This window comes from Pseudonaja textilis, chromosome 5 (genome assembly GCF_049901715.1).
Source record: "Pseudonaja textilis isolate UNSWEBS1 chromosome 5, rPseTex1.2, whole genome shotgun sequence".
NCBI classification, from domain to species: domain Eukaryota; kingdom Metazoa; phylum Chordata; class Lepidosauria; order Squamata; family Elapidae; genus Pseudonaja; species Pseudonaja textilis.
Genome location: NC_141994.1, coordinates 54,738,487 through 54,764,543, shown reverse-complemented (window position 1 = coordinate 54,764,543; position 26,057 = coordinate 54,738,487). Strand labels below are relative to the sequence as shown.

General features: G+C 36.5%; 1 protein-coding gene across 3 annotated transcripts in view; it reads left to right on the top strand.

The window, feature by feature from the left end:
• The window catches only part of TBXAS1 (thromboxane A synthase 1), a 229,176-nt gene that overhangs the window by 89,179 nt on the left and 113,940 nt on the right, over window positions 1-26,057 (top strand). For all 3 annotated transcript variants that reach the window (XM_026725639.2, XM_087934948.1, XM_087934949.1), the window contains one exon: window positions 15,463-15,559. In XM_026725639.2, the coding sequence (XP_026581424.2) occupies window positions 15,463-15,559 (97 nt within the window). The remainder of the gene's footprint in view (window positions 1-15,462; window positions 15,560-26,057) is intronic.

Genomic DNA, 26,057 nt, shown 5'->3' with positions numbered 1-26,057 from the left:
TTAATCACCTGCGGTCTAGGTATAGCCTATGCACAAAGCAAGCTTTCTGGTATGCTGTCATTGGTGCAATTATGAGAGAAAACCCTTAAATGAACTATCAGTAGAAATAGCCACATGCAGTTCTTTAAATTATTTTGATAATTGTCTGAATGGACTTTTTGTCTATTGGGCTTGTTGTCAACACCCTGAACAGATAACAGCCCAAGCACCTTTCTTGATTTAATACAAATTTATTCTTTAAGTTACTAATGAAATGATATTTTTTTTTAAAAAATTTCCCTGGTGGAAGATAGGTATGAAGTTTCTTGGTCCTGAATTACCATGCATTAGAAAACATAGCCCAGTTAATAAGAAAAATAATTCCACAAAAGTTTAATGTCAGAAATACTGCAGTTTTTGTGGAATTGTCTAGGTCAGTGATGGCTAACCTTTCTGTCCTTGCGTGCCAAAAGTGTGCGCGCACACCAGCACCCATAAGGCAGGGGTGGGATTCAAATTTTTTAACAACCAGTTCTGTGAGCGTGACTTAGTTGGTGGGCATGGCTTGGTGGTCATGTGACTGGCTAGGCATGGCCAACTCAACATCATTCACATTGAGGCACGCATCTCCTCACCTGGCCTCTCATGACTGTCGGGATGCTGCAACAGTCATAAGTGTGAAAACGGTCATAAGTCACTTTTTTCAGTGCCATTGTAACTTTGAATGGTCACTCCACACAAGCAAAGTACCAGCAAAGGAGGAAAAAAACTCTAGAGAAGTTCCAGAGACCGGAAGTCTAGTCCTGCCAAGAATGTAATAAGAGTTAATGGAGAGGCAGTTTCTGTAAGCAACACAGAAAGTTTCCTTCCTGCCTTCCTTACAAGATTAGGCCAGTAATTTCTTCTAACAACCAGTTCTCCGAACTGCTTAGAATGTTAACAACCAGTTCTAGCAAATAGGTGCAAACCTGTAGAATCCCACCCCTGCCATAAGGCAATGCACACGGGGACCCCCACGCCCCCTGCACATGTGTGCATGACCCCCTGTACATGCCACACATCTCTGCACATGCATGTGCATCTCCTGCATGTGCCCCCCACATGCACGGCAGCTACCCGACCAGCTGGCGGACAGGCAGTAATGCACATCTGCGCAGTGGACCTGCTCTGGGGCAATGGCTCACGTGCTGGCGGAGATGGCTCTGCATGCCACTTCCGGCACACGTGCCATAGGTTCACCATCACAGGTCTAGGTCAAAGGATATGATTAAGACCTGCTTAAAACAGAACATGTGGGAAATAATTGCTTGTTCAGTTAGGTCAATAATTGAACAGTGTTAGGAATGGGAATCCAGAAACCAGGAACAAGCCAGAAGGCAGGAACAAGTCAGAACTGAAAGGCCTAAAATGCAAAATCAAGACATAATTATGATTACATGGATATATTCAGACACAGCTTTCATATCAAACTAAACCAGAATGGAATTTGGTTGATTCATACAATGAATTTATGACAAACCCAAACATTGTGGTTTGCATATTGTTAAACTATGGTTTAGAATGCTCTGTGAACCAAATCTATACAGCTAAAAAATTGGAGCCAGAAGAATTTACTGGCCAGGCTAGATACACGAATGGACTATAGGGCAATTCTTCACTGAGAAAGCTGCCATTTGTAGTTTATTGACTAATCATTGGCCATCTTCTTGCTGAAGGATCAGAATTACTTCATAAGCACCTATTATTTCTGAATAACTGCTTCTACATTCTAAATTAGACTGAACAAAACAATGTGCACAAGTCTGTTCCCAGATGTTTAACTTTATAAGAACAAGGGTCAACAAACTAGGTTTATTTTCAGCTCTTGGCATCTCCAGGTAGGGCTGGGAAAAAATCCTACCTGAACCCAAAGAAGACTGTTGTTGACCAATTCTGGTTCAGAAAATTTATGGATTCTAACTCAGCAGAAGATAGCTTCCTACTCTGTTTTTCCTACTATGAAACCATGTAAAATTTGCCAGAGGAAAAAAATAGTCTAAAGCAATAGCAACATATTAAGTGAGAGAAAGGATGTCCTTCACACATCATACCTTTTCCCCACCCCCCCTTTGATGTAAACACTACATATATGTGATAAAGTACATTTCTTATAAATAATAAAATGGGCTAACTTCACAATATGTATGCCAAGGACATACCTTTCTTCACCTAAGAAAAGCAAATTGCCAACCTGTGTTGCTTAATGTACCTATAATTATGATGCATGTAAAAATAGAAATGTACTTTCCTCCCTGTTTATTATCTGTAAGCAGCTTCTTTGCTGGCTCTTTTATTCTTTCCAGCCTCTCTGCCTCCTGAAATCTTAAGGGTCATGTCCATTCTTGTAGCAATTTTAGAAATTTGCCATAGAATGCAATTACCTAATATAAAATATGAGTACAACTATGCTTTCATTTAAAAATAGATGCACACAGACACTAAAGGTTCAAAATTGTTGGCTTTGTCAAAGCAACTTTCAAGCTTTTCACGGGGCTTATTAAATCACGACACATAAAAAAAACCACACACACACATACACATATATCAGGCAAGTAGTAATGGCTAAATATCTATTTTTAAAGAAATCAATGTGTGCTTTATTTGCTGGGAGATTCACTACCTGCTATGAATATGGCTATCTAAAGCTAAGAGGCAGGATAACCTCACTCCCACTGTTTTCTTCAGAAATGAATGGACACTTTAGAAAAAAGCATTTCACCTCAGCATGCTTGTTCCCCACCTCCCCTCTCTTTTAAGAGGACAATTTCCCCCTTTTACTCTCAGCCAGATAAAAGATAATATCGCTTTCCTTTGCATTTGGTTTTTCAGGTGCTCCTCTGTGTGGCTCTGCCAGGCATTGGTCTAAAGAATAAAGCAAGGCCTTGTTTTACATCCTGCTCTTTCTCCCTTTTTATTATGATGCATGCAACATGTTTGAAATGCATAGAACTGATAACAGAAAGGCAGATCAAAGCTGTCTGCAAGTTGATGGCCTTGCTATAAACAGAGAGAACGAGCACAGGTGTTTTCCCACATACAAGCCTCTTCTTTATGGAGTGCCTGTCTGTGAAGCGAGGCAGAACCTAAGTGGTGGCAAATGCACATTGTATAAAGACTTAATGCCTAATGTAGCATTAATGAATGACAGGGAAGGGGGGAAATAGGAAGATTTGGGATTGAATGTAAATAAGTCTAAAAGAGTGATTAAAATGAAAAACAACTGTGACTATTTAGATGTCCATGATTCTTACTATACAAATATACAAGTAGCAGACAAAATATTACAAAACCCCCAAGGAATATTTGTAGTTCGCAATTGACAAACTGAGGCCTGGAGTCCCCTGCTTAGATCTTGTCACCAACTTACAAGGTGCCTTTAATACGCTAACCTTCTTCTCCTGAACCCCATCATTTGCAATATATTGAGAATACTGCTGAGTTACTTTATTCAGTTGTTAAAAAGGATGAGTAAATAAGTATTGCTAAGAAAATGTACATTAAATGCTCAGAATATTTGAAGACTTTATCCAAGTGCTTGTTTTGATCAAATCCACTGGGCGATGCTACCATTATAGATAACAGCAATTTGTAATCTGGAGTATAGCATGCAAATAACAATGGCATGGTTTCTGAAATAATGAATGATCTAATGTTGGGTAAATTTTATTTACCATAAATTGTATTTCCTTAATGTGATGCCCTCTGGTTGTATATAAATAGGCCTCTAATATAATTGAACTAATTGGAGCTGTAGGCTTCCTCTTGTTGAAGAAGGTAGGTGTTGACTAGAAAGCTTAAGATATAAGAATAATATGCATCACTGAAGATTTGAACACTTTTTTTGCAAGCAAAAGTTTCCATGGATAAATTAACTGGGAATTGAGAACAGATTAGCAAACTTGTAATTACTATCTATATGTCTGTCTGTGTTATCACAATAGGCATTGATATTGCAAGAGTCAGACTACATCTGTTGTCAGTGTGATAGTTTTTCATTGCATTTTGATACAAATCATGGTTTTTGACTGCAGTTTGGAGTATTCCAATTCAAAAAAATTATCCTTGACCTCTAAAACTTAGATATAAACCAGAAACTGCTCAGATGAAAGAAAGAGAATACAAACTAAAGTGTAAAAAAGAATTGTGAATTTATTCAAGTTTTGATTTTCATTCATTCAATATATTTTCATTGTCAAAATATATTTCAGCTTTTTGAAACTAGATATTCGCAGAGATTCAATAGGACAAATAACTACATTACTATCTATATTTCTGATCAGAGAATGTGGCCGACTGCTTCTGTGATGGAGAGAGATCAAAATAAAAATAGAAAATAAGCATATGGTATGAAAACATTTTTTTTCTAAAAGAAAGAGCTGAATCAGAAATTTCAGCAAAATGAGATATCCTCAATTGCTCAATAATCGGGCACAATATTTTGTTAGAAGCCTTCTTACATCTCAAACTTTATGGAAAATATTAACATGCACAACTCAGTAAGAGGGACCTTGGAGTGCTAGTGAACAATCACTTAAAGATAAGCCAGCATATGGGGCTTCCGGTTTGAGCTTCTTTGGTGATAGATAGAAATCTGCAATCGTTCGTGGTTTCAGTCTGGGCTCGCCACTGGAGCACCCTGAGCCAGCTGGTTTCGGGGCTAAGCCACCCCGTAGAGGTGGTGAAGAGGGGGGAGACTGCCAGCAGGGTTGAGGAGAGCTGCATCTCTCCTCCTCAGCTGGCCATTACTTCCTTTCCTGAAGGCGGTTGCAGCGGTGGTCAGAAATGGCCACCACAAAGAAGAACTCGACTGAAAAAGAATATGCAGGAGGAAGATAAGAAGTGAAAGTTTTGGCTGACCAGGTTAAATTGCAAAAGCAACAACTAAGGTACCCTGGAATTTAAATTAAAAAAAAATAACATCGTTCCCAAAGAAGATTCTGAAGCAGCGAAGGAAAGTGAAAAGGGAAAGGTTTGGTTTTTTTTTTCTTCTCTCCCTTTCCCTATACCAACAACTAAGAGACTTAAATAAGAAATCGGAAAAAACATCTGCTTTGACATCAACAGGCAATTAAGCTGAAAATAAAACAAAATGTCAAATGGATAATAAAGATTTCTGGACACTAAAAATTTTTATAAGCAGGAAAGGAGAGAAAAAGAATAAAAGGACTTCTAAAAGATACATTTAACTGAAACTTGGCAACTAAATAGTAGAACCCCAGGAAGAGAAAGTGAAAAAAAGTGAAAAAAAAGAGCAAAAAAGAAACAGCTTGCATGTATTTGGATTACTTGGTGATCTTTGGATTCTTGGTTATTGCATTTGAATGACTAAAATTAATTGGGTGGTTGTTTAAAAATTTATACAATGGCACTACTTCTGGATGAATTGAAAATGGAACTTAAAAAGTACAAAGAAGATGCACAAGAAGGGAGGGGTTCTTTTGGCTTTGTTTTTCAATTCTTAGAAATGGAGATTTGGAACTATGAGAAACAACAAGAAACGTCTGCAAAACAAGAAGACTGAGACAAAGAAGAAGCCATCTTTAATGAACAAGTAATGCTATGTGGGGAAGAAAAAGGAAAGTGGGGAAAGAGAATGGAGAATTTAAGACTTAAAAAAACAACCAAAGAAAAGAAAAATTGTTTGAAAAATAAGTATAATATTGGAAAGCAACAGAAAAGGGGAATACAGTAGAGAGTCATAGAGGTAGAGAGATAAGGGGGTAAAAAGAGGAGAGAAAAGAAGAGAAGGAAGAAGGAAAGGAAAAGAAGTTACAAAGGACAGAAACAAGATATAGAGAAACAGGGCCTATTTAGAGATAATGGGTGAAAATTTAACTGAAAAAGGGATTCTGTAAAGGTACATAAGAATTGTATTGTTATATTAGCAATAGAAATAATTTTAGAAAATTGGAAACAATGTATGATTAAAATGAGGGATAAAATAGTTACTGTAATCTAGTGAAATGTTTGTTAATAAAATAAATGAGAAAATTGAATTAGGAAGGGATGGGAACATTTTAATTAGTTAATGTTTATAAAATATAAGTGAAAGGGGGGGGAATTAATTATGGAAAGCTTATAACTGTTCCCATAGTATGATATTTAATTTAAAAGTAATGTTAAAGAAGTTAAGATTTTAATGAATATTAATATTAATGATAGAATTGAATTGGAATGGAATGTGTTGTTTTAATTACATATATTTATTATCTTTTTTTAAAAGAATATAGTGTGTATTTTAAGAATGTACCAAGCAGAATCCGAATGGAAGTTATGTATTATATTGAATGTTATAACTCTAAGGTATATACTGAAGCTTAAATAAGAGTTAAATGGATAAAATTAAAAGATATAAAGGTGTCATACTCCAATCAGCAACTACAGGAGAACCTTTGTTTAATGAGAAAAGATAATATGAAATTGAAACAGGACAGACAAAAAGTATAAATATAATGATTTGAATTGAGATAAGATAATTAAAATAAAATTGAGAAAATTAAAAGAGGGGAGAAGCTATGTAGAAAATATAAAACAGTAATAAGATATGGAATAGAACATAAAAATGAGCATGAAATTGAATTTGTGTCTGTACGAAGAAATGTAACCCGGCATTATGCTACTTTCAAAAAAGATGTTTTATTTGTATTTTTTTTGTGAAAACTCAAATAAAATTTACAAAAAAAAAAAAAAGATAAGCCAGCATATGCAGCAGTAGCCAAAAAAGCTAATATCCTTGGTTGTATAAACAGAGGCATAGTATCAAAATCACATGAAGTATTAGTACCGCTTTATAAATCCTTAGTAAGATTACACCTGGACTATTGCATCCAGTTTTGGTCACCACATTACAAAAAAAGATATTGAGACTTGAAAAAAGTGCATAGAAGAAAAAAACTAACATGATCAAAGCCTGGAGACAAAAACGTATGAAGAATGGTTGCAGGAATTGGATATGGCCACTCTAGAGAAAAGAAGGACTAGGGGTGACATGATAGCAATGTTCCAATATCTCTTCCAGCTCTATTCTGATTGATTGACAACTCTTTCCCAATAATAACATCCACTGCTCACTAACATGGTCACTAATAACATTCTCTGTAGATTTCATATATGCTAAAAGGGATATAATTCTTCCTATTGAGTCTTTCCCATTCCGTACTTTTGAAAAATGATTTTTGCTTTATTTATACTAATTCTATTTATTCTACCTCTGACTGTTCTCCACTAGTTTAAAAACCACAAAATTGCATTTTGGTTAAGACTTATTCTTATTCTAATTGTTTTGTAGTAGATTATCAGTAGTTCAAAATATATTGATCTACTAGGAGCCTAATTATGAAATGAGCAGGTTAGATGTTGCATGGTTATCCTGGTTATTCATGCATTAGGAAAAAGAAGCAAGGTTCCTGTGTGTTAAGATGTGATTTCAAGGAACTCCCAAGGAGCAAGTTATATCCCTGGTAAATGGCCATTTTAGCAGTATGTGTTTTAAAAAAGAATAAGAAGGCACCCGCAAAAATAAAATAATAATAATATGGATAATGATTTTTCTAGGAACAAGAATGAGAAAGTCTATAAAAATAGAAGATGGTTTTTTTTGTCTATTTTTTTCTATAAATAGCCTTTTTGACATATCAGCCTGCTTATGCCCTCAGACCAGTTCCTTTTTTGCAATTCAGCTTTTATTTTGGCTGGGGGAGGGGGCAATTCTACATTGTTTTGAACATATATTTCTCCTTCCCTCCCCAGGCTATACTGGTATAGAAAAAGTCTTGTGATGTAGTAGGTTCTTGTTTAATTAGATGTGCAAGTCTTTAGCTGACAACTGTTTTATCTGTGCACTTCTCTTTCATTTCACTATTTGGTTTCTTTGTTTACTTGAAGCTTTATTTAGTACAGATAAATGAATAAAGTGTTAGGACAGTGAAAGTGTGCGCAATATATCTTTAACTTTTCAATAATAATAGATATTTGCCTATAGGAATCGGTATTTGGGAGGTGTATGGGTTTTTTGTTTTTGAAGTATGTGATCTGTGCAACCCTTTAAAAACAAACATAAAATTGTAACATCTTGAAGGGTGATTACTTACATTATGCCGATCTAGACCTCTTCTCTCTCACAGTTTCTTTCTTCCTCCTTTTTAACTTGCAAGAAAACATACGCAGACATTAGTAACCCAGCAACCTAATTTGTGGGAACAAAATCTCTTTGGCTCCCTCTTGAGGTGATGTAACAGAATTGTTCTTGATAAGCAAATGTCTCTGATATATATGGGGAAAAATATAAATATTTGTAAATATAAATATTTGATAAATATGCCTGTCACCTAGCCCATAATAATCTAGATTTCCTCCCAACACCATTCTAAAATTGAAATTGTCTCTAGAGATATAAAAATGTGGCTACGTCTGAAAACAAGATTTTTCATAAGGCTGAATCAGAGTGATAGAAATCACTATATCTTTGTGGAAAACTCTGGAGTTTTTCAGCTATTCTCTTTTCATCTAGTACAGGGGGTGTCAAACTTGCATTGTCATGGTGGCATCACGTGATGTATTGCAACTTTTTCCTCCTTTGCTCAACTGGACATGGCCAGCGTATGATGCATCTGGCCCATGGGCTGCGAGTTTGACAGCCCTGAACTAGTGGAAAATAAATGGCTTTCCACACTTTACTCCCAAATGGTGAGATTTCCATAGTTGGCCTGCATGATTCTTGCACTGACATGATTCAGAGATGGCCAAGGAGTATCAGTGAGCACCCTATCTTCAAGGATACAGTTGGCTACCCACCTTCCAGGTAAATCATCATCAACATCATCATCATTTTCATCATCAGAAGGGACCTTGGAAGTCTTCTAGTAGAACCCCCTGCTCAAACAGAAGACCCTATATTTCAGACAAATGGATGTCCAGTCTCTTCTTTAAAACCTCCAGTGATTGAGTATCCACAACTTCTGAAGGCAAGCCGTTCCATGGGTTGATTGTTCTCACTGTCAGGAAATTTCTCCTTAGCTCTAGGTTGCTTCTCCCTTTGTTTAATTTCCATCCATTGCTTCTTGTCTTGCCTTCTTGGTGCTTTGGAAAATAAGTCGACCCCTTCTTCTTTGTGGCAGCATCCTCAAATTTTGGGAACACTGCTATCATGTAACCATTAGTCCTTCTTTTGACTAGACTAGACATACTCAGGAGAAAACTTTGTGATACAGGAGCCAAGAGAGCTGTACCATGTTGAAGCGAGGAAAAAACAACATTTTCATTCAGATTAACAGATAATCAGAGTTGGAAGGGAACTTTTAGGTCATCTAGTCCAACCCCCCACCCAAGCGGGTGTCCCTACACCATTTCTGATAAATGGCAGTCCAATCTCTTCTTAAAGGTTATTACATTCACATAATGTAAGATGAAATATATCATCCCAACCCCCTGAAACACTCTGAGAATCAGTACGGAAGCTCCTTGTGTAAAGAAAGACAGGTTTTGACTTAAACATGTAGTCCTATCATTTTTTTGTTTAATGAACTATGTACAGTAGTATTACTTGTCCACTTTCATGATTCCTGCTGTGTTGAGGCCCTGGGTCTCAGGACCATTTATTTGTAACTAGAATTAAACAGAAATATGTCCTAAAGATTAGAACTGGAGAAACTGTGTTTCAGTTTCTGCGAAGCTTAATCTGCACTTTGTAGGGAATGAATGGTATGTTTGCTGATTCTCTCTTCAGTTTTTATATTGTGGAATCATCATCTGGATTGGAGTAAGCCCAAATGATAAATCAAAATGCCTTCCCTTCTTTTTTTCTCTAGCAAGTTGTATTTTTTAAAAAAACTCACCTTCATAGTAAAAAGAAGTTTTCTAAGAAGTTTTCACTTCTGGCAATATCTTTTCATAGAGTATGCGTTGAAAGAGACATTTTAAATCATTGAGTCCATTTCTTTGGCTTAGTGCAGGGATCTATTATTCTAATGCAACTGCAGGAGGGGTGGGTGTCTATTCATGTTCCACCCTGCAATAGCTATTAATATCAAGAATTCCTCCTAATCTTCATCTTAAATCTCCTTTCCTTTATTTTGAACCCACAAGTTTTTGCCTGCTCTCTGTTTCAGTGGAGAACACATCTATCCTTGCACATGACAAAGTATTTTAGATTCAGATTATGGCTCGCTTAGTTTAATCTTTTGCAAGCTAAACATGATCAATTGTACACACAGTTCCCTTCAGGGAGCCCCACATTGCACTGGGCTTTTTAGCTGCTTCCCTGTGTTGAGCTGGTGGCTCACTAAGTACTCTTACATCATCATCATCATCATCATCATCATCATCATCATGACATCAACAGGTTATACCTGCCAAGAAGAATAGAGGGCAGAGGGCTATTGCAAATCTATCAAACTGTGGAAGAAAAACGAAGTTTGAATGGTTATATGAACCAAAGAACAGAAAAATTGCTGCAGGCTGTGAAAACAGAGAACATTATAAAAGCAACAGAAACAAAGGCAGAATATAAGGGAAAACAGCTGGATGACAGATTAAATGGATGGAAAACCAAAGCTTTGCATGGACAGCACTTGAAAAACATTGAAGGAAAATGTGATAACAACTTGACATAGGCATGGCTTAAGAGAGGAACCATCAAGAAAGAAACGGAAGGTGTAATACTTGCTGCTCAAGAACACGCACTACAAACTAATGCCATGGAAGCAAAGATATGAAAATCCTCTGACAATCCAAATTGCCGACTTTGCAATGACAAAGTTGAAACTGTTTCACACTTAATATGCGAGTGCAGCAAAATCATGCAAACTGACTACAAAGCTAGACATGATCGAATTGCTAAATCCATTAATCCACTGGTCATTAGGTAAAAAATACACCCTGCCTGTAGCCAAAAGGTCATGGGAACATAAAGTGGAAAAAGTTGTCAAAAATGAGATGGTGAAGATCTTGTGGGGCTTTCAAATACAGACGAATCGCCATTTGGAATAGAAAATGCCAGATATTATGTTTGTTGAGAGCCAAAGTGTACAATTTATTGATATCGCTGTACCAGGAGACACCACAGTCGAAGAAAAAGAACTGGGAAAAAATCAGGAAATATCATGACGTGGCCACTGAAACTACATGGTTATGGATGAAACATGTAACAGTGACACCCATTATCATCGGGACACTTGGTACTATGTCCAAGAATTTTACAAAACACATCAAGAAATTGCAGCTTCCTGCAATAACACCAGCGGAACTGCAAAAAAAAATGCGCTACTTGGAACATCGTACATCTTAAGAAGGTCCTTGGTTGATACCTAGGAGGCTGGCAGCAACCCATATCAACCATTAGCACCAGTCAATGGTATTTGTGATGCATTTTTGAATGTTCAGTTGACTGATTTTCATGTTTAATGAATAAGGTATATAATAATAATAATAATAACCTTTATGGTCATTGTACATATATACAAGAAAATTGATTTTGCTCCTGCTGGTGCTATCCATAACAAAAATACAATACAACATAAATATAGAAAATGGTCCATATACAAATAATTAGGGAGAGACCAGTCACCTGTTTCCATGTATGCATTGAGTGATTGTAGTTGTATTTAGGAGTCTGACAGCCCATGGATAAAAGCTGTTTTTAAATCTGTTTGTCCAGTTGGCTTCTGTGTCTTCTGCCTGATGGTAAAAGTGAGAAAAGACACTGACCAGGATGTGAATTGTCCTAAGTATTTTCCATCCATCTCATACACACAATGCTTCCAAACCAAGACTACACAAAACTGTGCCTAGATATTTGATTTGCCTACCCAGATTTATAATGATATATTTGTTATAGAATGTTATCCCTGATGGATCTGACCAGTACTTTGTCCTCTAAGAAGTTAGCCAATCTTCCTAAAATGATACAATTAATAAATCTGATAACTAGCACTAGCCTTCCATTCCCTAGATCATTTATAGAGTTGTTGAATGGCTCAGGCCTAAATAATGGGGTCCTGTAGGGCCTCCCTCAGTACTTTATTCCAGGACAATGCTTAAATCATTTATGAGCAAACGTTGTGTGAAGCTTTTCCACCAGTTTAAAAAATTTCTGGAAAGCTGCTTTGTACCTTTAGGCCACTGACCAATTCCTCTCTGTTAGTCAGAATTATGTCCTGAATCGTTGACCTCTGTATTTCTTCCCCTTTCTGAAAAAACAAAAAACAAAATAAATTTCTGAAAGATGAAATTTATAACATCAGAATTCTGCTCTATCTCACACACCTAAATGCGTTCTCCAGAAAATGTCAGGGTAGCTGAAGTCTTCAATTACCATTCTAATCTGCCCTCTTGAGAATTTTAAAAAGGCATTGTTCACATCCTCTGTCTAGTAGATGGCCTGTAGTAAACTCCTACAATGGCAACACCTTGGTTTCTTACTGGTTTTAACCTTATCTATATACTTTCAAATAGGGCTTTTATTCAAGGACAAGAATTTCTTCACAGTCATATTGGATTCTTTTTTTCCCCATACAATGTCATACTGATTTCCCCTTTTCTATTTCTTTGGAACAAGTAGAAGATACTACAAGAAGGCACTTGTATTTTCTTCTTTTCAAGCTTAACTCCCATTCTGCTAGTCTTAGTAATAGCTATCACAGGTCATATTTGCTTTTCTGTGTGAAGATTTCTAGTTCGTCCTGTTTTCTCCCTTATACTGTGCATTAAAGAGCAAATTTAACTCGTCGTTTCCTTTGCACAGGGATTCCCAGTCTGATTTGCAGTTTCGCCACTTTGTTTTAGTTAAAAAAAAACTAAAGAGTGGTCAGCTGTTTCTGTCAATTTTAGAATAAAAAACTTCAGAATAAAAAAATTAGGAAGAAAGGATTAGCTGAATGCTGCATGTCTAACCCAATATGTAACCGGACACTGGATGCTTCTGTGCTAATTGCGTCATGGATCCGCCCCCTCAGATCCCTCTTCAGATGCAAGTTTGGAGGAGGAGGAGGAGAGGAAAGTGAGGAGCTGAGTTATGGCCTAGATTGGGGCTTGGAGAGTGCTAGCCTGATGGAGCAGCCTCAGCTTGGTCATATGGAGGCTAAGTGAGATTAGCCACAGTTGCAGCAAGTTGGCCAGGAGGCTCCAACCAAAGACAGAGAGCAGCTGCCGCCTTTTAGCAATGAGTAGGAGGTGGAGTCCACGTCTCCTCCTGATCCGAGGCTATGTAGAACAGAGAGGGGGCAGGCACCATGGCTGGTCAGCTAGACTACTCAGAAGGAGGCACCTTCTTGAAGGGCTGCAGTAGCATTGCTCACTTAATCCCATCTCAAGGAACTGAGTGTTGCTGGAGTAGCATGCCCAGTTCCATGCCTTATGTTCTCATGCCATGTATCCTAACCCGTTTGACCTGTGTACTGCTTCCCAGGACTTTGTGTATGCCTGTTTGACTCAATTACCCAGTGACTCTTGCCATGCTGATTTCAGAATCTGAACCTGTGCAACCGGGGTGCTTTCTGAGTACCTGTTGCAGGGGGGGAGTGGGTGTTGAATAAATATTTGTAGAAATCTTGCTGTGTGTGCATGTGCGTGATAGGGGAGCAGAGCAGCTCACGTCATTGATTACTCTGGCCAACACCATGAAATTGTTGGTTGATGAAATGAGGAAATATATAATGCATTCCATAGAGGAAAACAATGTGATACTCAATAAATAATATTACATATACACATTAGAAATGAAGACGAATAAAATGGTGTTTTACTTGAGGAGTGAAAGAGACAAATGCCCTCTTCACAAATGCCTAAACACAAAATTGAATGTATTCATTAAAACTTATACACCATGTCCTTTTGAGCACAGTTTGCAAATCAGTTTGAAAGGATCTGAATAAGAATTTGAAAGGAAACCAAATTACTTTGAATTATAGAAAAATATTTGTGGTGTTTACCTATGGTAAGGTTGTACTTAGTAATCTGTAAAAGCCAAAGCTATCTGTCTTCCACCTGAGTGCTCCAGTGCATCCAACATCTTTTATTTACCAATTAAGGTTGGGTGAAATATACTGCAAATATGCTGGTAGAAAAAACCAGAGCAAAGTGTTTGAGGTAAGAGTTGCTGCTGGAGATGAAAGGAAGTAGTAGGCTGCTTTATACTTCACTTTTTCTTCATACTTCTTTTCCTGATTGCAGATTGGCTCAATAAAGGCATCTTCACATAAAAGGCATTTTGCTCAATTTCCCTCACCAGTTTTAAAATTCATTTGTGTTTTGGTAGGATTTGTTTGCAAGCTCTTTCTCTAAAGTTACTGATGGCACAAGAAATTGCTACAATTAGCCTCATTATAGGTGGTCAGGTAGATCTGTTATCAAACATCCACTTGCCTGTATATTTTGAAATAAATGCAGCACATATTGGTCAGGTTTTTGTCAAGAACATCGTATCTTTCAAATGGTTAGCTTTATCCCTTTGATAAAGTGTGAGATTACAGTTGGAAAAGGGAAATTACATTGAAGCTACATGTATTCTTGTAAGAATTTGGGTTATGTGCTATGTAGACTACTTGTTTATTCAGTAATATTCATAGTGTGATTGACATTAAAGTGAACTATGCTAAACCCTGTTGGTTGGACTTACTTCTTAGACTAAGTCCTGTGTATAAATCTATGATTGCTTGAATATATTACAGTTGACAGGGTTCTCGCAGCAAAAAGAAACAAATTGATTGCAGGGAATACGACTTCAGCAACAGAGTGGTCAATGTCTGGAATACTCTACCTGACTCTGTGGTTTCTTCCCCAAACCCCAAAAACTTTAACCTTAGACTGTCTACTATTGACCTCACCCCTTTCCTAAGAGGTCTGTAGGGGGCGTGCATAAGCGCACCAACGTGCCTACCATCCCTGTACTATTGTTTCTTTTATTTTTCTTATATGTACCCATTTCATATATTCATAACTATGTATATAATTATACCTATTATCTTGTAAGCAATTGACAAATCAAAATAAATAAATAAAAAATAAAATAAGTAAAAATCACATCTTGCTTCAGTGTAACATGGGGACTTTACAACTTATTAGGCCCATGCATAGCAAAAATGTTAATATTTTATTTAGCTTTCCTAGAATAGGGAGAATGGGGATTCTGTTGTGTATCTCTCCAGCTCAAACTTGCTTCCAGAAATTGATGTACAACTCACATAAACCAAAAGGAAAATCGAGAATGAAATTGTTTTTCTTAAGATCAAACTAGATTCTTTACTACATTATAATAGTAGTGACCAGGAAACTTCTGATGAATACTGGTACTGAACAATTTTTTATTAGCCTCTGATATTTGAAAGCATATATTTGTGACTTCCATCTATACTTAGTGTTGTTATTTTGTGGAAATCCATGTATCTACTGCCTGCTTACTTTAGTCGCTAATGGAACCTTCTTCTTCTGTTCATTTGTAACTGAATACAGGTATTACATTGGTCGTCGAATGTACATCGTGATATCTGAGCCAGATATGATAAAATGTATCTTAGAGGATGATTTCAGAAACTTCAGGAACAGAATGGTAAGTCATCAGATTAAAACTCTGGTTCCTTCTCTTTGATTCTCTGTTTCATGTCCTAATATTGCCTTCAGTGATCCTATTCTGAATGTCTCCTGTGTAGACATATAGATATAAAGAGCAGGTGGCCCCGTTTTCAATAATACCCTCCCCAATAGTTTGCCTGCAATTTGTTCTCTGTTCAGTATAAAACTAAGACACTTCCATGTTCTCAGGCTTTATCATGATAATTGTAGATTTATACTATAATATGGCATTTTTGACACATTTTTATGCTTCTAAGCAATTGAGGTCTTAAAATAGCTATGCTGTCTTTCATTGAAACATTTAATTGTGACTTTAAAATGTTTAAAAACCACACTAGGAAAACTTTTGTTTTGAAGGACAACATATAGGCAGGATGGTTGGCAAATAAATAAATACTTTTAAATTAAGGGAAAAACCAAGCAAACAAAATAGTAAGAATGCTACAAGGACTATTTGACTGTTTTGTTGTTTTCAGTATTTCACTGATTCTTTGGTATACAATTTAAGTTACTCTAAAGAGGGACAAATATCTCTCCAGTACTTTCCCATATTTCTTATAAATGTTTTAAATAAATGAACAAAAAGGGATGGAACTATGTTATGGCTAAGAGTTTTAGCAATAAGTCCCTTGCCCAGATTTTTCCATCAGCAACTTTGGATTGGTTCAGTATCATACAAGATAAGAGACAATCATGTAAAGCAGGGTGTACTATTTTTTTAAGTATTTAAATAATTTGTAACTATAAATATTTTTAATTTAAATAATTTAAAATCAAGGGTTTGGAATAAAGGGATGGCTGAAAGGGAAAGAATAACAGGAATATAATTTTTTGTTTCTATTAGAATTGCAAAATTGAATTGAGAATTCGAGTTATTTAATTGCTTGCTTGCTACAGTTTAAATGTTGCTCAATCCACACAAGGATTTACATAGTTGCTGTTTACATTTGGGGAAGTTAATTACACATTACTTCAACTGAAGTTTCCCTTCCCATACCCATTGGAAAAAATATACAAGTTGCTTTGACTTATTAGGCCCATGCTATGAGAAGAAAATGAATTGGATTGTCTCACATTTTTTATACAAATTACCTATAGTCACAGGCCCTTTATTTTCAAAAGCCATTTACTCAGTAGTAGCTAGTTGCTTGTGTAGAATTTCATCAACTTTATTCCTAAGAATAAAGTTAAAATATGGAGATTCTCAGTCATCCAGGTCATGGTTGCTTCAAAGGTGCTTTTCAGGAGCTGTAGAAGCTTCTTGGATGAGAAGCAAAAAGAAAAACCAGAAAGTCCAGTTGCCTCTTAAAAAAGCACGAAGCTAAGAGGTAGCGTATCATAGCACATGAGAAAGAAATGGAAGGATCTCTATACATAAACAATGTATATAAACTGTGAACAGCGTTTCTCCACAATGTTTTGGAATTTTACAGTTAACTTGTAGATTTCTTGAAAGGATACAGAAAAGACTAACACATTCATGCATCACATTGTATCCATAAGAATGTCTTCAAAACTCCTTTGAAATACTTTATTAAAGAAATTATTTGTCAAAAAACTGAACGAGAACTTGTAGAAAAGAAATGAAACGTCATTTTCCTGTCCAGGAGTAAAAGATGTCACTATTTTTTAATTTTGTTCATTGTTATTATCTTCAGTTTGAGATGAGAATACAGTTCTCCGCTGTCTATTTTATAGCACAGATGGGCAACTTTGGGGGAGAATGCTGTGATATTGTGATATATATATCACAATACACACACACACACACACACACACACACACACACATTTACATTTCAGGCAGATTGCACATTGGGGAGGGATTGCATAATGATTATTATTGCTATTAAATGTACTAAATCTATGCAAAATCTTACACCATTCTTGCCTTAATTTTTATTGCATATTTTATGGGCAGAATTTGGATACAATGATATCCAAATCATATCACAGATTCTTGTTTATTTCTGCTTTAGTAAAATAACTTTTGGAAGCTTATACCTGTATAGCCAATTTCTTCATGAATTTACCTCGTATTTCCAACTCCGAAATTCTGTATTCAAGACTGATGAAATAAATACCTGGAAACTTTTAAAAGGCCACACATGCCTTTAGGCTGAAATTCCATCTCTGGCCAGTTAATAATCTCTTCATGATCCTGTCTCGTTCCCAGACTTAGCACACTTTGATGGTGTCAACTAGACAGCTTTAGGTTCAGTCATTTTCTCACTTTATGTCTGGCTCCTGAATTTAATATATATCCTCCTGTCCTTTCCCAAGAATTTGGGATGTGTGCAATATTTAAATACCAAAATGCGTACAAGGTACACAAATACATCTGTTTTAAATGATTTGGGATAGGTTTTTGCAATGAAACTTCACCCAGATTCAACATGCAATCCTAACTACTTGAAATAAGAAATGCAAAATAACATTTTAAAGAGACAGGAGGGGGAAAAAAAGCACCCTGGTTCAATTTTGAATGCATTAAAAAAAGCCACTGCTCAATTGTTTCTCAAAAGCTCTGTGAGATGGCAATTATCCAAGGCAAGGACATAGGAACAGCAAGTGACAACTCTTCTTCTTTTCTTCTTCTTCCTTCTCTTCCTCGCCTTTGAATATAATTGTTTAATAAAGATGAAATCAGAATTAATAAATTAATAGGGAAACAGATACCCCTCAAGTTGAGATCCACCCCCCATACCCTCTTGGCCTTCCAAAAAAGCCTCAAAATCTGATTCTGCCATTTGGTCAGAGTGGGGGCACAGTGGGGGTGTACCACTATGCTGGGAGGTGGTTAGTGGACTGGGAAGGAGATTCCCGCCCCCTTCCCCGCATCTCCACCACGTTATATTTTGGGTTTTATTTATTCTGTGTTTATTTTACTATTTAAGGTTTTAACATTTTGTACTTACCTTTACAATGTTGTAAGCCACCTGGAGTCACTTGACAAGGAGATGATTAGCATATAAATTGAATAAATAATAATAAACAAATCATTGCCTGTAGGGGAAAAAAATTCTTTCCAAGCTCTGTAGGTGCCAGCCCTTTGAGATAAGCCAAGTCAGGAAATACACATGCACAAGAAATACTTTAGTGATAAAGGCTATAGTAATAGAATCTTGAAAGCTCATTGAATATTTACTATTTTGGGGTTCCCATCTTTTTTAGTATCACTGCTTCCTTTGTATATTCTCCAATTCTGAATAGGATGTCATATAATTGTTTGATTTTAGTAGCCTTGCAAATTTACTTATGTTCACATATTTCTAAAATGCCCAATATAATGTGCTGCTTTTTTTTTTTCAATTGTAGGTTTTCCCTGGTTTATGCTTTTCATATTCCATGTTCTAATGGAATGTATTGTTTAAAACAATTGTAATGGCACAATTAGTAAGTAAAGAAGTGTTTAGACTTTCTTATGGATTTGGTCAAGTCATCATCTTCAGACTTCCTTAGGAAAGCTTAGCATTCTTCTCCAGTAAAACAAGACATACGTTTGACCAGGGAATCTATCCAAACAAATATTTTAGCCATGTCCATATATGTCCATTAGCACAGCAGTCACTAGCTTTCTGGCTCTATGGACCAGTAGCAGTGGCAGCAGGTGGAGATTGAGGGGAGGGATGGTTTTGCGTGCTCTGCTCAACCTAAATCCCATGCATGTGCAAATGAAGCTTCGTGCACTTGCCCACCACTTGCGTGGTCCAGTTTCCAACAGGCCATGGATCAGTACCGGTCTGTGAGCCAGGGGTTGGGGGGACCCCTGCTTTAAACCTCTTTAAAGAAAGAGTTTTCCATTACCTTTTCCTGAATTGAATCCGGAATTCCTTTTACAGTAGTTGGGTTGGCTGTTCTTATGTCTGGAGAACCCCACCTACCCTCAGCCCCACAATTTTCAGTTTCAGCCCTCCATTTTCAAGTTTAGCACCAACAATATTTATAAGAAGCTCATACTCAAGCCAACATTGCTTTCAGCCTGCATAAGGTCAAAATGATAATCCCTTTGGAGAGTCTATTTTATATAAAATACAATCAAACTTAAGTCTTAGTCTGAAAACACAACTGTATTCCAAGCAAGAGCAGATATGCAACGAGACAGAAACATTCAACCTAGTACATAGAACTCATTCTGTGTAGGTTTCACAAATGTAAAGCTCAATAAATTGTTTAGGTAAGAAGTACTATATTTTGAATATCACTTCAATAAGCCCCCTCCAATACTTTTATTCAGAGCCTGAGTTCAGTCTACTGTGCAAAAATAAAACTTGCTCTCTAGCATTGTTCTTTCCTGTCCCTTTTCTGATGAAACAGAGAGAGTAAAACATTAAGCTTTTTGGCGTAAATGCTGACCACAATACTATGATAATACAGATCATTCTTGAAACAAAACATTCTTAGGATTGTTTTTTTCCCCTCTCAGATTAGAATGAGTATAAAATGTTACTTTTTTAAAAAAAAATCTCATTCTTATTCTCTGTCACCCTTCAGAGAACTTGGCATGGGTGGGACATATCTGTTTCATAAGCTAATTTGAACAGTAGAGCATTAGAATGAACATTTCAAGTAACAGAGAACATTCCTTTATTTGAAGACATTGTTTGAAGTGCTGCCCAGTTTGAGACCTTTTATATTTTTTTGATAATGTATAAGTGTCCAGTTTTGCTTTTGAGATAAATTTAAAGGCATGTCTTTCTGATTTAAGTCCACAGCAAAATTGAAAACTATGTTGGAGCTGGCTACAGATCTATCATTTTTCATCTGATAATTGCTCTTTTGCTAGAATTCATTGAAATTATTCCCTGTCTAACTGATTTGATCTTATAAACCTAGTAGAGTAGCTTAAAGAAACTATAACAAAAGTCACTATCAGTTGTGATGTTTTACATGTACATGCACAGAAATTTGACAGGCAAGTTCCATAAGAGGGTTTTTTTCCATGCAAGAGATTATCTAAATGGAATCTGTTGCTGTTGTATGTGTAGTATGTGTAGTTCATGTAGCATTATTTTTTGATCCAACCTATAGTCTTCTCTAGTTCTAGTTAGGGTTAGGGTTAAGTTTGGGTGAGGATAAAAAGGTCTGGTTAGAAAATCAGAGATTCAATAAAGTCCAAGAATTGTAACAAATAAAGGGTTGCACAAAGAACAGCTCATGCCTCTGTCTTTACACAAAGGGCAAAAACAGTTCAACTTATCAAAAATAACACCACGAAAAACAGATTAGGAACACAACTTATTCAACATTCATGCAGTTAGGATGTCTGAGTTGATTGACGGAAGGATCTGTGATACAGGTATCTAAAAGAAGCAGGAATTTAAGGTATTAACTACCAGAATGTAATTGTAAAAACTTTCAGTGGAGAAAATTTCCCAGGCATGTAGGACAAAAATCCATATTATCAAAAATATTTTTAGCAGATGTTAATAAAAAAGTCAGATGACTATTTGTGCTAACAGTTTTCTTTTTGTTAAAGTGCCTATAACCAGGTCTCAGCCTTTGTTCATGGGAAAAATGGATTTTAATTTGTTAAATGTAGACTCATCATATTATCTTGCAAATGAATTCCAAGTGAATATCAACTCCTTTTTAAAATTAGAGGATTGAAATTATTCAATAGTTACATAATATTAGAAAGAAGTATTACTAGTATTTTACTAATTCAGCTGAATTAATATATAACTTGTCTTTCCGTTAAAGGATTGACAAGGCTGCTAATAAAAAATGTTTAACATTAATTTTACGAAATTGGGAATACTGAAAGCATTTTGTTCAAGTGTAGTTTCAGGATATCTTGTCACTCATGTTCTGTTTAGGATGTTAGTGTAAAAAATGTGAATCCATATATGCTAGACAAATTTATTCCATTTTTTAATGTGCTGAATGATTTCAAGATTCAGTAGAAATTCATGTCATTTAAAAATGTCAGCATAAATAAAACAATTTCTTAGCAACATGAATAAGCACTTTGGTATTAATATTTCCCCAGATTTGGGGATTAAATTTACCAGTATAAATAAATGAATTAGGAAAAATATAAAAACTAATGTAAAAAATCCACTGTCATGTAAAGAATTGCATCTTTGGCAAAACGTTGTGCAAACTTAACTGAAAATCGACAATTCTGTCCATGGTTAGGACAGGCCAAAGAAATTTTCAGTGTACACTCTCTTGGTTTCGCATCTGAAAACTAATAAGAAAGGATTTGTAAATTTTCCTAAGGAGGGAATTTCATAGGTTTGATGCCATTACAGACCAGCAAAATCCATTCTCTTATGAATTAAATTCCATTTGAGTACTGTGGTATTTACTAGCCAACCTAGAACTAAGAAATTTCCTCACAGAACTATTAATCACTGGAACAACTTGCCTTCAGAAATTGTGGGTGCTCCACAGGTTTTTAAAAAGAGATTGAGCAACCACTAGACTAAAGCAAGGGGTTGGACTAGAAGACCTCCAAGGTCCCTTCCAAACTTCAGTTTTGTTATTATTTCCTTCCTTGTGCATTTCTTTCCCACATGGAACAGCTGCCTGGTTCTGCTGGTCTGTGACACAGTTGGTCTTCGGTTTGTGCACTTGAGTGATCACACTCAAAAAAGCTGTCAGCACCTGGATGAAGAAATAGGTCAGGGGTATCAAACTCAAGCCCACGGGGTGCTTAGATCCAGCCTGCAGGCTGCCCTGGAAACAGCAAAGGACCAGCCCATGTGTGGCTCTCCTGGGCCCCGTTTTCACTGGCAGAGGGGTGCAGGAGGCCGTTGCAGCTGAAAATGGGGACTGGGGGTGGCTCATACAGCCCCCCTGAGCTCAGGTTCCATTGGCAGAGGGCTAGCAAAACAAACTAAAAACAAAACAAAAGGAGAAGTGTTTCCCCTTTTGCATTTGAGCATGCAAGAAGGGACAGGAAAGGAGAAAGGGAATGAGGAAAGACAAAGAAAAAGAAGGGAAGAAGGGGAAGGAAAAAGAAGGAAAGGGGGAAGGAAGAAGAAAGGAGAAGGAAGGAAGGAAGGAAGGAAGGAAGGAAGGAAGGAAGGAAGGAAGGAAGGAAGGAAGGTGCCCCTGACACAAGTGACATCAAGCTGCCCATACCCACCCTGCCCATGCACACGCCACCCCCTCGAGGTCAAACACAATCCTGATGAATGAAATCGAGTTTGACACCCCTGAAGTAGGTAGTATTAGAATAAAAAAAATAATTTTATGTAATATACAGCATACGTAAACGTTACTGAATACATTTTAATTATACATATTTAAGATTTTCCTCTTTCATATTAATAAATTATAATTTAAAGGCAACTATTGGAGAAGCCTTGGTGGAGAACCTAGTCTTCTGAAGATCTCAGGTTGGACACTTGTGCTCCAGAGCTCATTACAGGGGTTTTTCCAGTTCTGTGGAACAGATTCTAAGGGCACATGAGATGAGTGACTTCGATCTGGCCATGCCCACCCTACCCCAGCCTCCCAAGGTCAAACCCAGCCCTGATATGGAATGAAATCAAGTGTGACACCCCTGCTCTATTGCATCCCTCTTTCCAAAAGACTAAAGCTGAGAAATGGGGAGCAGCTTAAATGCTTACTTTTGTTCCACCTGTGCTTTTATCTTCTGCTTTCCAACAGGTTGATCATTTTTCTCTTAACTTGTTTTGCCGGAACCAAAACAGCAACTCTAAAAGTAGATTTCGGGGTAATCTTCTGATCAATCTAATGAGGAAGAGAGTCAAGTTTAAACTTCAGCCTCCTGTGCCTTTGTGGGCATCAGGCTCTTAGATTGTATCTTTATATTTACTTGCTTTAGCTTTGCCAGATCTTCATGTAAATTTCCTTTGAATGTTCTTCAGAAAAGCATTTTAGGCTTTCCTCCCATTTTTTTAATTATGATTTTTTGGGGAGGCCTAGATTAATTACATGTGCAGTATTTGCAGCAGGCCTGGAAGGAAGCTATGAATCCAGATAGCAGTAAGATTTCCTGCGGGTGTGTCTACTTTATAAAGACAACTAAATACAACAAACAGAGTGTTAATTTCCTGTAGAACTAAGTATATTCCATTTTTATCCACTTTATTATTAGGGAGGCAGTACATGTAGTCCTCGACTTATGACCACAATTGAGCCAAAATTTTGCGAAGATGTGAAGTTTTGCCCTATTATACAACTGTTTTTGCCACTGTTAAGTGAATCTTTGCAGTTGTTAAATTAGTAAGTGTTGTTAAGTGAATCTAGCTTCCCCATTGAGTTTGCTTGTCAGAAGATCACAAAAGTTGATCATGTGACCATGGGACATTGTAACTGTCATAAATGTGAGTCAGTTTTCAAGCATCTGAATGTAAATCACATGACCAAGGGAATGCTGCAAAGGGCATAAGTGTGAAAAATGGTCATAAGTCACCTTTTTCAGCGCTGTTATAATTTTGAACAGTCACTAAGCAAACTCATGTAAGTTGAGGACTACCTGTAATGGCCTAATCTTTTTCTCCTTAACATACACATGAACTAAACTGGGTTATAACTCATTTGTTTAAACTTAATTTATAAAGCCATCCAGTCACCAGAATAACTATTGGGCAGCTAACAAAGCAAGAATGAACAAAAATAACAATATAAAAATATTTATTATTTTGTATGAATTAATGTAGATTTCAACCTTGAAACACATTAAAGTCTGGAGACAAAGTAATCATTAGTACTAGCTCACTCTAACAAAGTAAAATTAATTTAAATTAATCTAAATATTTTCTGTGAATCGTAACTAGCCATTCTGATGGTGTTCACCTGTTATAGGTAGGGCTCTGTGTATTAAACATTGAACATTCTGTGTGTGTGCTTAGTTACAACAAACTCTTCCCTTTGTCACTCCTACTCCTTTAAAAAAATTACAATAAAAGAGGAACAGTGGTACTAATATATTCGGCTTTTGATTGCCTTCTTCCCACTAATTCTAGCCAGCTTTCTTTATCAGAGATACATTTTCTCCAAACCCCTACTACCCTTAATTAAACAGTGTGCATTCAAGCAGTTGCAGGAACTTTCATGGTTTCTTTAATAAAAAAGGGAAGGAGAAGAGGATCCTGATTTAACTGACCCATTTAGCTATTAATGATATTAATGAATCAAATTTCCCTGCTTAGTGGGAAAATCGAACTTAAACTATCCCCGACAAATGGGTGACTAGTTGCACTACTAAACTGTTCTTTATATTAGTATGTTTTCCTTAACATTCAATCAGAATTTGTCTATCTGTATATTATGATATATTAGTATCATATGGAATTGACTGCAGATTGTTGTGCCGAATATATGTTTTTGTACTTGTTACGAAGTGTAATACAGGTAGTCCTTAATTTACAACTATTTAGTGAACATTCAAAGCTACAAGGGCACCTAAAAAAGTGACTTACAATGGGGTCCTCATACTTACAACCATCACAGCATTCCCCACAATTACAGGATCAAAATTCAGGCGCTTGGCAATTGACGTGTATTTATGAGGATTGCAGCATCCTGGGGTCATGTGATCACCATTAGCAGCCTTCCAAAGCAGCTTCTGACAGGAAAGTCAATGGGGAAAGCCAGATTCACTGAACCACTGCAACTAACTGAACCTGATTCACTTAACAAATATTTCCCTTGACAACCATGCCAAAAATAGTTGTAAAATCAGGCACAACTCACTTAACAACAGTTATTCTGGTCCCAATTGTGTTCATAAATTGAGGACCATCTCTAAAGTATTAATTTTATTTCCTATGTGTTATGTTTTTTCACTGTCATTTTAATGCCACACTGAAATGTTATTATTTTGGTTTCATTCTTTTGGTTCTTAATTTGAGGGAACATTTTAACTGATGTTTTTATTGGCATAAAATAACAATAGCCAAGCTCTACAATGATCGGTTTGGTGCAGGTATGGAGAAATAGCAATAGCACTTAGACTTATATACCACTTTACAGTGTTTTACAGCCCTCTCTAAGCTGACTTATAGAGTCAGCACATTGCCTTCAACAATCTGGGTCCTCATTTTATCCACCTCGCAAGGATGAAAGGCTGAGTCAACCTTGAACTAAGTGAGATTTGAATTGCCAAATTGCAGGCGACTGGCAGTCAGCAGAAGTAGCCTGCAGTACTGCACTCTAATTACTGCGCCACCACGGTTCAAATGATCCAAGAGGCAGACCTAGGATTTTAAACTTTGGACCAAAGGTTGCTGTAGGTTTTGTACAATATGAAATTTATGTGTATTTCTATGTGTGTTATTTCTATCTCTTAGAAAGTCTTCCAATTAATTTACAATCATTGAATTAGTTTGGGAAAACTAAATCTGTGGTTATATCCTTCCAACTAAAACAAGTGCTTATAGATGCTTATTATGATGGAATGCTCTCATTGAAAGAAGTTCTGATAGTTAATCAAAACTTATGATGTTTGCCAGGAAGATACAGATGAAAGATGCTTATACAAAAGTAGAAATACTT